The following is a 13,236-nucleotide window of genomic DNA, read 5'->3' as shown; positions in this document are numbered from 1 at the left end:
CCAGGTATTCTTAACATCATTAATGGCGTCCTGTCGCTTTCGATTGAAGTTGTCTATTCTCCAAAGTAACGTACCATTATAGCTGGGTATGATTTGATCCTAGTGCGCGCTCTTCACGTTGTGCTTCGAGGTTCGTAATGTTCACCATGTTTCTCACTATTGATTCGTCTATTTGATCTAAACGCTCACGAAACCGTTGTATAGTGGAAGAATCGTCTCTCGCTTGTCGCTCAAGTGTTGCAATTCTTTCACGCAACAAGGAAACCTCTGGGGACAACTGGGTGTTATAACTGTTGCTACCACCACGACCCTCGAGACACTCAATTCTTCTTTCCAGACCTGTAATTTTGCGATCTAACATCACAAATTTTTGAAAGTAATATGCACGAACAGCAGTGACTTGGTCAACAAGTCTTTGCAATGGAGTGGTAAACTCTGGACGTAGTACGAAGTTACCAAGCTGTATAACAAATGCCATAACATATCGTAGTAAGAGGCTCACGTGATTAATTGCAGTGTTATTCATATGAAGTCTGATCTCCTTTCGTTTTAAAGTCTGTGAAGTGAGAAAAAGATACTGCCAGCACATTCTTTTAACAAAATATATGATGCTATTTACTGGTTATTTCATTTCAATCTTTATGTATGTCAAAGACATTATGTATTATTAATAAATATTGTTTCTCAACATATAATTTATCTATAGAAAAAGTAAACGAGAAATTTCTTTTTTTGGCACGTCTAAGCTTTTCCCGGTCCCCCCAGTCTCCATATACGTGTAGAGTAAGGAGTACAAAGTACGTTAATACGGCAGATTGAATTATGTTTACTGCAACTTGGTTATTGGGAAAGCTCTGGCTCCTTAGCTTGGGCAAACCATCATATATCTTAATAATCATATGTTCTGAATTTATAAATTTGTAAATGGGTGAATATATAAATGTGTACTTCATGTAAACCTGATGCAGCTGCATTTATATACAAAGTCAACGGTTTTAACATTGCTTGTTTTAAATTTTAAAACTTTTAAACGTTTTTATACCGTACTATCATCTCAAGGGTTTTTGACGTAAAATTTTTTTATGCAAAGAACAAATGCAAGATTGTCGGTGGGAGCTACTACGCATCTACTACTGCTGACATGAAATTATAAATCAGATATGTCGCCCACGATGCCTTATGGATGCATTGACAAAAACGACAGTGTGATGTACGATCCTAAACTTCATAGTAAACAAATTTTTTTACCACTGATGAGACTCAAAGGTTCGACCGGAGATATAAATATATCGTGGAAAGTCGAGTTTCAACAAAGTTCTTTCAAAGTATCTCCTGAATTAGGAGAAGTGCTTATGAGGGAAGGCCAGTGGAATTCATCTATGCGACTTCAATTTTACTCCATACCAGAAAATGAAAAAGACGTCTACATTTTTGTTCATTTGTTTAATATTTCTGTAGGGGCAAGTTTTAGGAACACAGCCCGAGTGAAAGTCGTGTTTTCTTCCAAATTCTTCGTATCGACGAAAACGAAGACTACAGTCAAGAACAACTTGATTTTCAACATCATCTTACCGTCAGTGGGTGCATGCTTTGGCTTAATCCTCATAATATTGGTAATAGTTATTCTGTACCGACGATGTTTTAGAAGAAGGTATGACACGGTTTAGGTAGGACCTTTCCTTCTAAAATTATTTACGTTGATTATTTTTAGTTAGACTTTCAAATTGACTTTCATTGACAAAATTCGGAAAAAGTTGATAGAAATATTACATTTTGCACCTGTTAACAGGAACCAATAGGACATTTGCACAACTACGATTAGCTTTCGTTCAAACCCAATAAAAATCGGACAAAGTCCGATTAGCTATACATAAATGATAAGTCAAAATAACTCTCAAATCAGACAAATTTTGCAAAACCCACAAAATAAAAGACCGCACAAATTTCAAACAAGTCTCCGAAAAATGCATAAAGCTTAGCTATTCTAAAAGTATTTCAGCCGATTACTGAAAGAAATATAGCAAAACACACTACAAAAACATCATCTTGTAAACTCAAGATTCGAGTTATTAACAAGAGACAAATCTACGATTTTAATTGAAAGGATATTTACTTTAAAAATAGTGGAAATATCGTTTATAAATTTGTCTTTGTCAATATAACACGAATCTTGAGTTTTCAAAAGGATGTTTTTGATATTTTCCTGTTGTAATAGCTATGCTAATTCCCTTTAGAAAATAGTAAACTTAAAAATTTGAATTTTGAAAATACATAAAATTTGAAATTGTTTGAAGCGATCGCACTTCGTGCACGCGTTCTTGAAATAATTTCTCATTTCTCCCAAACTTTTCCGCGTGTTTCTATAACTCCATAGAAACACAGAAAATGTTTTTTTATTTCTAGATAGCATAGAAATGTCTAAGGCAGCATAGAAATGTTAACGATAAAAAGCAAACTTACGGGAAAACTTTTCCGCGTGTTTCTATAACTCCATAGAAACACAGAAAATGTTTTTTTATTTCTAGATAGCATAGAAATGTCTAAGGCAGCATAGAAATGTTAAAGATAAAAAGCAAAACTTACGGGGGAAACTTTTCCGCGTGTTTCTATAACTCCATAGAAACACAGAAAATGTTTTTTTATTTCTAGATAGCATAGAAACGTCTAAGGCAGCATAGAAATGTTAACGATAAAAAGCAAAACTTACGGGGAAAACTTTTCCCAGTCCCAAATCTGTTCAGCCATCTTAAGTCGACCTAATAAAATAAAAACCACAAAAATGAAAATTAATGCCATTAAAGCAAGGTTTTACGTGGAACAAGTGACGAGAAACATATGCTTTAACTTACACGAGAAAAAACAATTACGTAAGGCATTAAAAGTTTGGATGTATAATCGAGTAATTATGGCACAGACTAAAGGAATACACACAAAGGCCACTTCACTCCGTAAGTGCTGGCTGCAGTTACGCACGCTAACATTCCTATAGGTCAAAACAGGCCAATTGACTGGCCCGCCATTATGGTAAACAAATGCGTAATAAGATATGCACAAAAGAAAATTCAATGGAGTGAGCTTTCTGTGTTTCCTGATTCTATGATTATGGACTGTTTTGCATTACTGGAAGCAATGTTGCTTCTTCACTTCCCCGAAATGACGTACTATAAACCCTTGAGGTCACGTGCACACAAACTATATCTCATTGTCACTGCAAACAGTGGAAGTAAACAGAAACTTTAAAACATTTGCACATCCGTGAAAACTATTCGGGCTTCCGATACCGGAATCTGAAATCCGGAACAAAAACTTTCAGACCCAACCACTCATCGAAAAAAATACATTGCGCTTATGAATTCTGATATTAATATATTCAGATGGAACTATTGCAAACATTGAGAATTATTTGGAGCTTATTGATTATAAATTAAATTAAATTTTTATGTTATCTTTTGAACTTTTAGAGAGACAAGAGGACAGAGTCGACAGGTGGTAGTCATGCATCAGGCTAACCCAATTTATGATGAAACATCCTTCATATCTGCGAAGGAGGGAATATCGTAAGCGATTTTTTAAAACTTTAGCTTTTGTATAATCACAATGCCAAAATGGCGTAGGATAATTTTGTAGTTTCTAATAATTGGTTGTACTCAAACATAAGCATTCATAACTAAATTCTAATTATTTCAAGAACTATGATTAAAAATCCAATTTTGTCACCTTGTCTATATTTCAACACGAGAATCGCTATTATGAGCATATAACTAAGTTAGCAATGAGAATGTGGAGAAATGCTAACAAAAACACTGAAATATAGTTACAGGCAGTCCTTTCTTCCTGATTCATGCTTTGAATAGCAGCCTTTTGGATTCAATAAGCGGATACGACTCACTTTGTGATTCTTATCAACAATCTTTAACTTACGAAAAAATTCTTGAAAGCATGCAGACAGAGCTAAAAATAATTATTTAACAAGGAAGATTTTCTAACAAATAAGTTTCCTAACAATATCAAACATAATATTAGATATAAATGTAAGCTCAGCATGCGTTACGTGATGGTTAACGACCACCCTTTATTCAAAGACAGAATAGTACAGAAAAATAACCATCCATTCATATCACATACTTTGTGGTAGTATACTGAAAAATTTTTCTTTGTCTACTTTGAACGCTTGCCTGTCTACTTATGCGTACTTTTATGTTTATTCTTCGTGCATTTTGCTAACTATAGAGTTGGCTCGTGCATATTCTATAAAAAGATTATAAAAATATTTTTTGAATTTGCTATTTTTTCTGGCAACCAAATAACCTTGTAAGTCTAAGGTAGCCCGCAAGAATCCATCTTCCACAGTAATATTCTATTTAGTGTTGTTTCGAAAATTGGTTGGGTGGGGGCGGGGTCAGACAATTAAATAGATGACACTAGATTTATATATCTGCAACAATCACTAAACCAAATGAGTTGTGATTAAAAAAAAATGTGGTCGATTAAGGGTTCAATGCAACAAACAAGGCCGTAGCTAGAGCCTTATTGTATACGAGAATGGAAAAGGTCTGTAAATGTCAGCTCTCATGAGTCAATAATTAGTTATATTTATATATATTTTAGTTAAATGTTCCCACTTCTAGGCTAAGAATGAGCTCCTTTCATATATTAGGCTGAACTTCAGTTCGCATTTAACTGTAGACACCGTTGAAGCGCAAGCAATTAACGCTCAAAAAAGGCTTCTTATAATTTCTCTTAATATAGACTTACAACTGCAGACTTACAACTGCAGACTTGCAGCACACTCTCTTGAGATGCTTTTGCTGTTTTTAGGTTTTCTCTAGCAATGACATGAACGTGGCAACGTTTAGAGAGGGGATTGGTTGTGGTGTTGAATGAATGAAACCAAAAGGTATAAGAGAGTTTTTATCTAAAAGTGTCGAGAAATTTGGGGACAAAGCAACAGTTTTTCTTATAATGACTATGTTCTTGTAAATAAAATCTCTTCTCCAACTTAGCATTGACTTTTTCACGATCCATAGACGTCCCATACGTGTCTATAAAATACTGCTCCACTAGGTTCTTCAATAATAACTGTTAGGTTATGCTCTCATGTGATGTGTATATGTGTATCTTGTAAAGTGTGTGTTAACTTCCTACATATTTAACTATAGAAATGATTGTAAACGCAATCGATATTATTTGTAACAAGAGCTGAGGAAAGAAAATGACCAATCATAGTTTAGCGTCACGTATGCAAATAGCTGTATCATTATGTGTATCAGTTAGTTGTCGTGTGCTAGTTTTTCTTCTATATGTGCGAATAAATGTAATAAAACCTCCAGACATCAGTGTGATTATTTATCGTGGCCACTGCATCAAACCCAAAAGGTTATGGGCCCAGGAGAGCAATAATGTTCAATGGAGATGAAAATAAGTATGAGCTATGGGAAGTGCTATGCCTATGTGTAAAACGCGAAAAAGCTTGAACCTAGAAGCAAGAAGGGGATTTTCATTGGGTATGATAAGTGTTGCCCTGCATACCTGGTATATTACCCTGAAAACATGAAAGTAGAGAGAGCAAGATGCGTAAACCTTTTAAGGGGACACCACAATTAAATCTAACGTTTAGAAAGAGCGAGAACCCTTTAAAACTGGTAGGATACAGTGATTTAGATTGGGGATGCTAGTGAATATAGCAAATATTCCAGTAATGAGTTAACGACTAAATATACTTTATAGCTTATTTGCTGGTTTTGGCTCCCAACTTTCTCAATAAATTAATTCTAAAAATTACACAATATTGACAAAAGCCACGAATAGCTATAATGATAATGAAAAAGAGAGAAAACTACAGGAAAGACAAAAAACATATACGTATAACTGGTTTTTTAAAAAACATAATTTTGTGCTCACTCCGCCCATAGTGCTTTGGACATTTTGATAAAACTAGTGACGCGTAAAATAGAAATTCTCAGAAAAATGTTTTGAAAAAAATCCTGAGTGCGACTACAAAGATACATCAGTGTTGTAAAACTCACTCGATAATAAACATGCCATAACAAGCCACGATTACTTCGCAGAATATGAGAGCATGCTTGGGTAGGAAAACTGATAATTGCGGGAGGGAGGGGGTCAAATTCATGTATTTATGTTATAAGCCTTAGAAAAGCTGGATTTCAAAAGAACTTAACATGCTTTTTGATGAATAGATGAAGAGCTCCTCCCCCTCCCCCTCCTCCCCCAAAAAAGGAAAAAATTAACGATATTCTTAAGCCCATATTTAAGAACACTTGAAAACTATGAAAATCCGAAAGTCAAAATGCAAATCTTCCCATCATGCTTTTTGTCTTCAAAGCAATTTACAATATGGTTGGCCACAAAATCTTGGTACAACCAAATGACGGTAAGGTGACGCTTTCTGCTGTGCCATATGTTTCCATGTTCCCGCTTGTTCCATTTTAATACCTCAAAGTTGTTGAGATGCGAATTAATACTACCCAACACCAAGATTTCAACGATGAAAACATGCCTGCGAACATATTACCATCATTTACAAGCAATTTATATGTCGACAGAAGATACAAAGATGCAAGGCTTCAGAATTTGGTGACCGTGACTGTGATTATAATTTAGCTCTTATATGTATTTTGCATGTGAGGTAGTAAGAATATTTCTACAAGCAAATATCTCACCAGTGAAAGCGACATGCTCCTTTTTGTGGACATTACGATACCTAAAAACTGAGCTATTGAAGGTTTGGCATTATGAAAAAAATACGTGAAAAGATATCGCGCTCCTTTTTAAAAAATTCTATATAATTGACCATAGATACAAAGAGGATGTCGAGAATATTATTTTTACTGCAAAGCGATCATTTCAGCTTAAAAAGATAAATTGTCATCCATGTTTTAGCATTATTGACTCAGTCCACCAAGCCGCTGCAGTTATTATAGAGCTCAATCACATATATACATATAAATCAAATATGGCGTCAACGAGAACGCTTAAAAGATTTCCTACATCACATTCATGCGATGTTCTCAATTTGAGAAGTATCGCGCGCTTTAGACGATCTTATACACAGCAAAAGTTGAATATTTTATCAGTTTTCTTACAACCTATTTTGTTTTGTTTCTTTAAGAACGTGTGTATTTGAAACGATGACAACATAGCATGGTAGTGCAATAACTTTAAAATATTCTACAAAGTACATAGACATACTACAAAATATATTTATACACTACATTGTACATACTTATACTTAGAAATAAATCAATAAATCTCCTTAATGTGATTCATGGATACATGTAATTCAAATGAAAAAAAAAAAGAAAGAGAAATATTGTTCAATTTATCCGCGGACCTTGATCGTTAATCGACAGCTAAAAACAAAGCTTTTCCCGTTACCTCTAATGGCGAAATCATAAGTAATGTCATATTTCCCAATTCCAAAATTTCCTTCGCCTAAAATTGCTCCTGATGGTGACAGACTAATCAGTGAATGTGGACACTTTGGTTTTGGCTCGTTCCGTTTAACATATACAACGGTTTTTCTTCCTAATTTTCTTTGTTATTGGTGCTGTACTTTGGCATTCACATGCTGTGAGAAAGAACAAGAAATGTTTTTATCTTACCCAAAATGTAACTAATAAAACATATGTTAGTGCAAGTAGTGATGAATGGATTATAGAAAACGAGAACAGTCTTTACACACACTAAAATATTCATTAAATGATATGTGTGAGTATAGATGGTAATAAACGAAGAAAAGAGAACAAAAACTATTTTTACACAATCTAAAACAAAACTAAGATAACTTGTGCAATTGTCAGTAAAGATAAATGAATAAGAGAAAAAGAGAACAGTATTTATAATTCCTAAAACATAAACTAAGTAAGGTAATGTGTGTCAGTGAAGGTATTGATGAATGAACAACAGAGAAAAGAGCGGTCTTTAAAAAACAAACAAAGACGACATATATGTCCGTTTTTGTGGTGATGAAATACTTTACAGAGAAATGATATAGTTTCCATTGGGATATTCAAAGCTTACAAATATTTTTCGTCAATACTTACTTTCAACTTTAATATCTATGTAACATTTAAGATAAAATCCTTCTCTGAATGTGAAAGTATATTCAATACGATGATTCCCAACAGTAAAATCGTGTGGGGATGTGATATTTGGTTTAATCGTCATCGTATATTGAGGAACTCTGCTCGTTCTACATCGAACTGGTATTGGCCAACTTACAGTCACCGCTTTTTTTGATGAATTGATGTAAACAGTTGAAGATTGAAAAGACGAACAGCTACAGTGACCTTTTTTTATAGGAAAGTACTAAAATCAACATCACGTAAGGGAATATTTACTTATATGACAATGCTAAATAGTAAACTTGCATATAAAATAATTTTTTGCTAGCCACAAGACATCATAAAACAGCTATAAATAATATAAATTCCGTTTTTGCTTTATAAAACACGACAGGTCCAGTGGCGGATCTAGGGTACCTCAAGACCCTCACGCGAGGTACATAAAATTTTCAAAGAATTACGTAATAATTGAGATCATAGGTTTTAGTCCAGTTAACTGAGTTAAGTTACTATTTGCGATCAGCGTTCAGTATCTGATCGCAAAATACTCAAATCTGATTCCAGTTTTTATAGTTTGCTTTTTGAAGCAAAGCGATTTTTTTGAGGTACTTGTCAGCGGCTACTGAGGTACCCAAGCTTGAATGAGCATTTTGATTGGCTAAAACTTGCAGTTACCATGGTTTCTGAGGGACTTGAGGAAATTTTGAGGTACCAAGGAAAATTTTGAGGCATAAGGAGAGAATTTTGAGGCACAAGCTGGTTTTGACCTTGAACTTTGTTTGGAATAATGTCTATGATTGGTTACGATGTTCCATGTTTATTCTAACAGTGCATTTTATTGGTGCATTTTATCAACTCCCTCAAGTACAGCAAGCGTACCTCACTATTTTCGACTTTCGACTTTCGAGATACTAGTATCGTTAACATTTACCGCACGCAATTTCTTCTGAAAATGGATAGAGATTGTTTTCTAGAAGCCCAAGAGGCAATGAACAGCAACAACAAAGAAGCTCTGTTGCTTCTGTACAACGAGCTACGCGGGCAGTTGAATTCAAAGCCAAGATGTTCATCTTACTTGCTTCGATCAAAACTGGGCAATTCACTGTACCGGCATATTGTCGCTGAGATATATATTCCAAGCAGTATGAAGTCGCAGGAAAGATCTACACTGCAATCAGGTAACGATGTGTTGATATGGCTGTTCAATTTAGCTTTTATTCTATTTCTGTCCGATTACGATGCTTTATCTGAATTTTTAATAAGCTTATCAATATCTGATGTTTTGTAATTCTTATATTTTGCATTACTTGCCAGTGCAGAAATCCTTCGTTTACCAATCGAAGTTTGTATTTTATTCGAATAATTAAATAAGCGAATAATAACTTATAAATTTAACTGAAATACTGGTATACTATTTATGTAAGGAAAATTAAGAATCTGAATGAATAACTTTATATGGCAATGTTACATGTGCTTAGCTGTTTTTAAATACGTAATATAACATTATTGGATGTTTAATATTTAAAGTTACGCTGTTTAGTACAACACAAAAGAAATTTAAACTAAAGAGGGATTATTTTGAACCTTGTAGATCTCAAGCATCAGGGAATTGTCTTTACAGCTCAGTATCTTTGCTGCTTGTAGGAGACAACAGCTTAGTAAGTATTTTAAGAATACTGACTTCCCTTGAGCTATACCTTCATTGTGATTTTTACAATAAACATCCTGCATTTTCTTTGGCAGTGACTGAGCACCATGACCTTAGTCTTGTTAATCTTTTGCCATTATCAGTATCGGCCTCATGTTTAGATTCCGGCTTAAAGAATGAGGATTTAATTAAGCAAGAAGCTATTTTAAATTGTTATGATGGTACCTGGTCACCTTTCTTGTGTATTCTGGGCTTATCATCAGTTATTGGTAATGAAATATTTACTTATTATCCAGATTGTGGGGACATAAGACCCAAATTACTTTTTAATAGACATGTAAACCCTCGCTTGGCAAATGAAGCAATTGTGAAGGATGTTGCTGTTCACATATTATTCTGCTATGAAGGCAAGGTTAAGTCTGGCGAGCTTTTGCCAAACCATTATGTTCCTCTTCTTTGCTCAACAAAAATGAAAACATAAAGTGTGTAACAAAAGCGCAAGCATCCTGACAACTCTTCTCTACAAGAACACCAAGATATTAAGCGATTCTTCCAGCTGTCTTGCATTGATAAACCTTCTAACAGTAATTTTAAAACTGATAAGTCTAGCCTTAGCACCTTATCTATTGACAAGTCTTCTTCTCTTGATGCAACTTGCTACAAAACCCCTTCTGATAAAATAGTGTCATTTAGTGAGGCTTCTTCTCTTGTTGACTGTCATATTCCCTTAATTTTGATGTTGCAACTTTCAGAGAAAAAGAAAAGGCATGAGCGATGGGGAAATTTACAATCTCATAGTAAATGTTTATAGACCAGATGAAAATTTTGAATTCCCAAAACGAATGGAAGATCTTTTCGTTATGATTGGTTAGAAAGGTATGAATGGTTATGTTATTCTCCATCCTTGGATGGGGTTTTGTTTGCCATGTGTCCTTTTGGTGATAATTTTAAAGATAAGGCCTCAAAATTTCCAACCTATTCTCTCAGCCACTTCGTCGTTGGACAGATGCATCCAAAATGCTAAAACGTCATGATGGCAAAGAGAGTGATGGCAAAATGAGTTTTCATGGTTTGAATGGTTTGCATGCTTCTACTTTTCCAGTTTATTCTGCCTTCAAATCTAACATGTCTGGTAAAACAAAAGGCATTAATGTTATTATTGATTCTAAGGTTAAGAAAGAAGTTGAAGGTAACGGGCTAAATTAAGTTCAATTACCGATACGGTCTTAACATGTGGTCGTTTGGGCTTAGCCTTTAGAGGTCATCGTGATGATGGGCACTATCATCCTGAAACTGGTAATTTTTCTGCAGGTGGTGTTGGGAATTTTGTTGAACTTCTTAATTTTAGAGTGCGTGCTGGGGACAAGGTGTTAGAGGACCATCTGAATTCATGTGGTAGGAATCAGACGTATATTTCTAAAACTTCCCAGAACAAGCTTATTAAATGCTGTGGTGAAGTAATAACAGATAAAATCATTTCTGACTTAAAAGCAAGCAGGTTCTACTCTGTAATTGCTGATGAGGCTCGAGACATCTCAAATACTGAACAGATGTCTCTTGTTTTGCGTTTTATCGACCAAAATATGGATATTAGGGAGGAGTTTGTTGGATTTCTTCCTTGTAAATGGGGCTTAAAAGGTGAGCAGCTTGCTAAGGTTGTTCTTGATGCTTTAGGCAACCTTGGTCTTTCTATTGCTGATTGTAGAGGACAGGGATATGATGGGGCAGGTGCTGTTGCTGGTCATATTAATGGGATGGCTGCTCATTTGCGTCGTTTGAATGATAAGGCTCTTTTTACCCATTGCTACAGCCACAGATTAAATTTAGCGATTTGTGAGTCTATTAATATAATGGATGTAAAATCGATGCTCAATAGAGTTAAAAAGTTTCTGATTTTTTAATATTTCCTACACGACAAATACCTTTAGAAAAGAATATTGACCTTCATGGTTCTTTATCAGCCGGTAGGAAAAAGAAATTAATAGATGTGTGTCGAACTAGGTGGGTTGAGAGAATCGACGGCTTAGATACTTTCCAGCAGCTTCTTATTCCTGTTTTTAAAACGTTGAGAGAAATGAAGAAAAATGTAGATAAAGATCACAGTCTCAATGTTTCTTCGGATGCCTCTGAACTTCTTGATCTTTTGGAAAAGTTTGATTTTGTTGTTGCCCTGGTTATTTGTAGAAATGTGTTTGATTCTACAATTGGTGTTACTCAGCTTCTTCAAGGGAAGAGTATTGACATTATGGATGGTTTACATCTTATTACATCGTTGAAAACTTTTGTTGTTAATGTTAGGAATTCCATTGATAAGTATCACGATACATGGTATGAAGAGTCTCTCGCACTGGCTCGAGAATTAGATATTGATGAAGCAAAGCCAAGGACAGTGGGAAGACAGACAACACGAGCTAATGTCCCCTATAAAACTACATCTGAGTACTATAAAAGAATTTTTTCTATTCCACTTGTTGACCACCTAAACTCTGCGTTGAAAGCTCGTTTCAATACTGATAGCGTTAATGTGTACAATGGGCTTAGCATTGTACCATATAAAATGATTTCTCTTCTTAACAATGGCATGAATTGGAAAGAAAAATTCAAAGTTGTTTCCAATTTTTATCACGATGACCTACCCAATCCATTGGCTTTGGACTCAGAGATTTTGCTTTGGGAAACTTATTGGGTTGATTACGAAGGAACCATTCCAGACTCAATTTCAGCAACTTTAAAAGCTTTAAAATTTGAAGGCTTTGAAAACATCAAAATTATTCTTCGTATTCTTGGAACCCTTACTATCACATCTTGCGAATGCGAACGCTCTTTCTCAGTTTTGCGCGAACTGAAAAATTATAAGCGAAGTACGATGGTTTCAGAGCGTCTAAACGGTTTGGCCATGATGAGAGTTCATCAAGAAATTGTGCCCGAAACGTCAGAAGTTATCGACAGATTTGCTATGGATAACACAAGATTAAAGTTCGTATAGTCATTATTAACAACAATCAAACATGAAAACAAGAAACTTAAAATAATAGCATCATTAAGGCATAATTTCGCAACCATTTAACTAAATGGCAGTCAAGTTGACTGTCCATGTCTGGCTGCTTTTTAGAAGCATGCCTAGGCATGCTGATGAGCTCTGATATTGAGCGAAACAGTCAGAATTATTGATTATATTAAGTGCTTCTTTAATCCGAAATCCTTGTTTTGCCACTGCTTCTTTTAAGCGCCGCCCCCTGTTACCGCGCTGCTCTTACGATCAAAAAAAGTTACAGCGCTGCGGCGCTAAAACGAGCACTCATAGTAATGCTACTTTGAGGGAGGTAAACGATTGGCCTGTATCCGCCACTGGACAGGTCATTTGTTGACTTCATTTAATGACGATAAGACTTCAACAACAACAAAACTGAAAATTGATACAAACCTGGTAAAAAAGACGTACAGAAGGCATCAACAATTTTGTTCAGTATTTCGTTCAGAGAATCAAATTCTGTGTCAAAAGTT

At 35.0% G+C, this 13,236-nt stretch overlaps 1 protein-coding gene and 2 long non-coding RNA genes across 3 annotated transcripts; all 3 read left to right on the top strand.

The window, feature by feature from the left end:
• The first annotated feature begins 1,531 nt into the window (after nt 1–1,531).
• Nucleotides 1,532–3,540, top strand: LOC124451879. The gene is made up of 2 exons (XR_006950728.1): nt 1,532–1,651; nt 3,462–3,540. It is a non-coding gene; the product is annotated as an uncharacterized LOC124451879 (long non-coding RNA).
• Nucleotides 3,541–9,240: 5,700 nt separating this feature from the next.
• On the top strand, nt 9,241–10,153 carry LOC124451018. The gene is made up of 3 exons (XR_006950314.1): nt 9,241–9,262; nt 9,676–9,742; nt 9,828–10,153. It is a non-coding gene; the product is annotated as an uncharacterized LOC124451018 (long non-coding RNA).
• A 596-nt stretch (nt 10,154–10,749) lies between these two features.
• On the top strand, nt 10,750–12,718 carry LOC124451109 (52 kDa repressor of the inhibitor of the protein kinase-like). The gene is made up of 3 exons (XM_047001735.1): nt 10,750–10,921; nt 11,044–11,565; nt 11,694–12,718. Exons 1-3 carry the CDS (start codon nt 10,750–10,752, stop codon nt 12,716–12,718), a joined length of 1,719 nt encoding a protein of 572 aa, XP_046857691.1.
• Nucleotides 12,719–13,236: the final 518 nt, after the last annotated feature.

This window comes from Xenia sp. Carnegie-2017, unplaced genomic scaffold (genome assembly GCF_021976095.1).
Source record: "Xenia sp. Carnegie-2017 unplaced genomic scaffold, XeniaSp_v1 HiC_scaffold_24, whole genome shotgun sequence".
Taxonomy (NCBI): domain Eukaryota; kingdom Metazoa; phylum Cnidaria; class Anthozoa; order Malacalcyonacea; family Xeniidae; genus Xenia; species Xenia sp. Carnegie-2017.
Note: the sequence above shows the minus strand (reverse complement) of the source record. Positions and strands in the feature narration are given on the sequence as shown.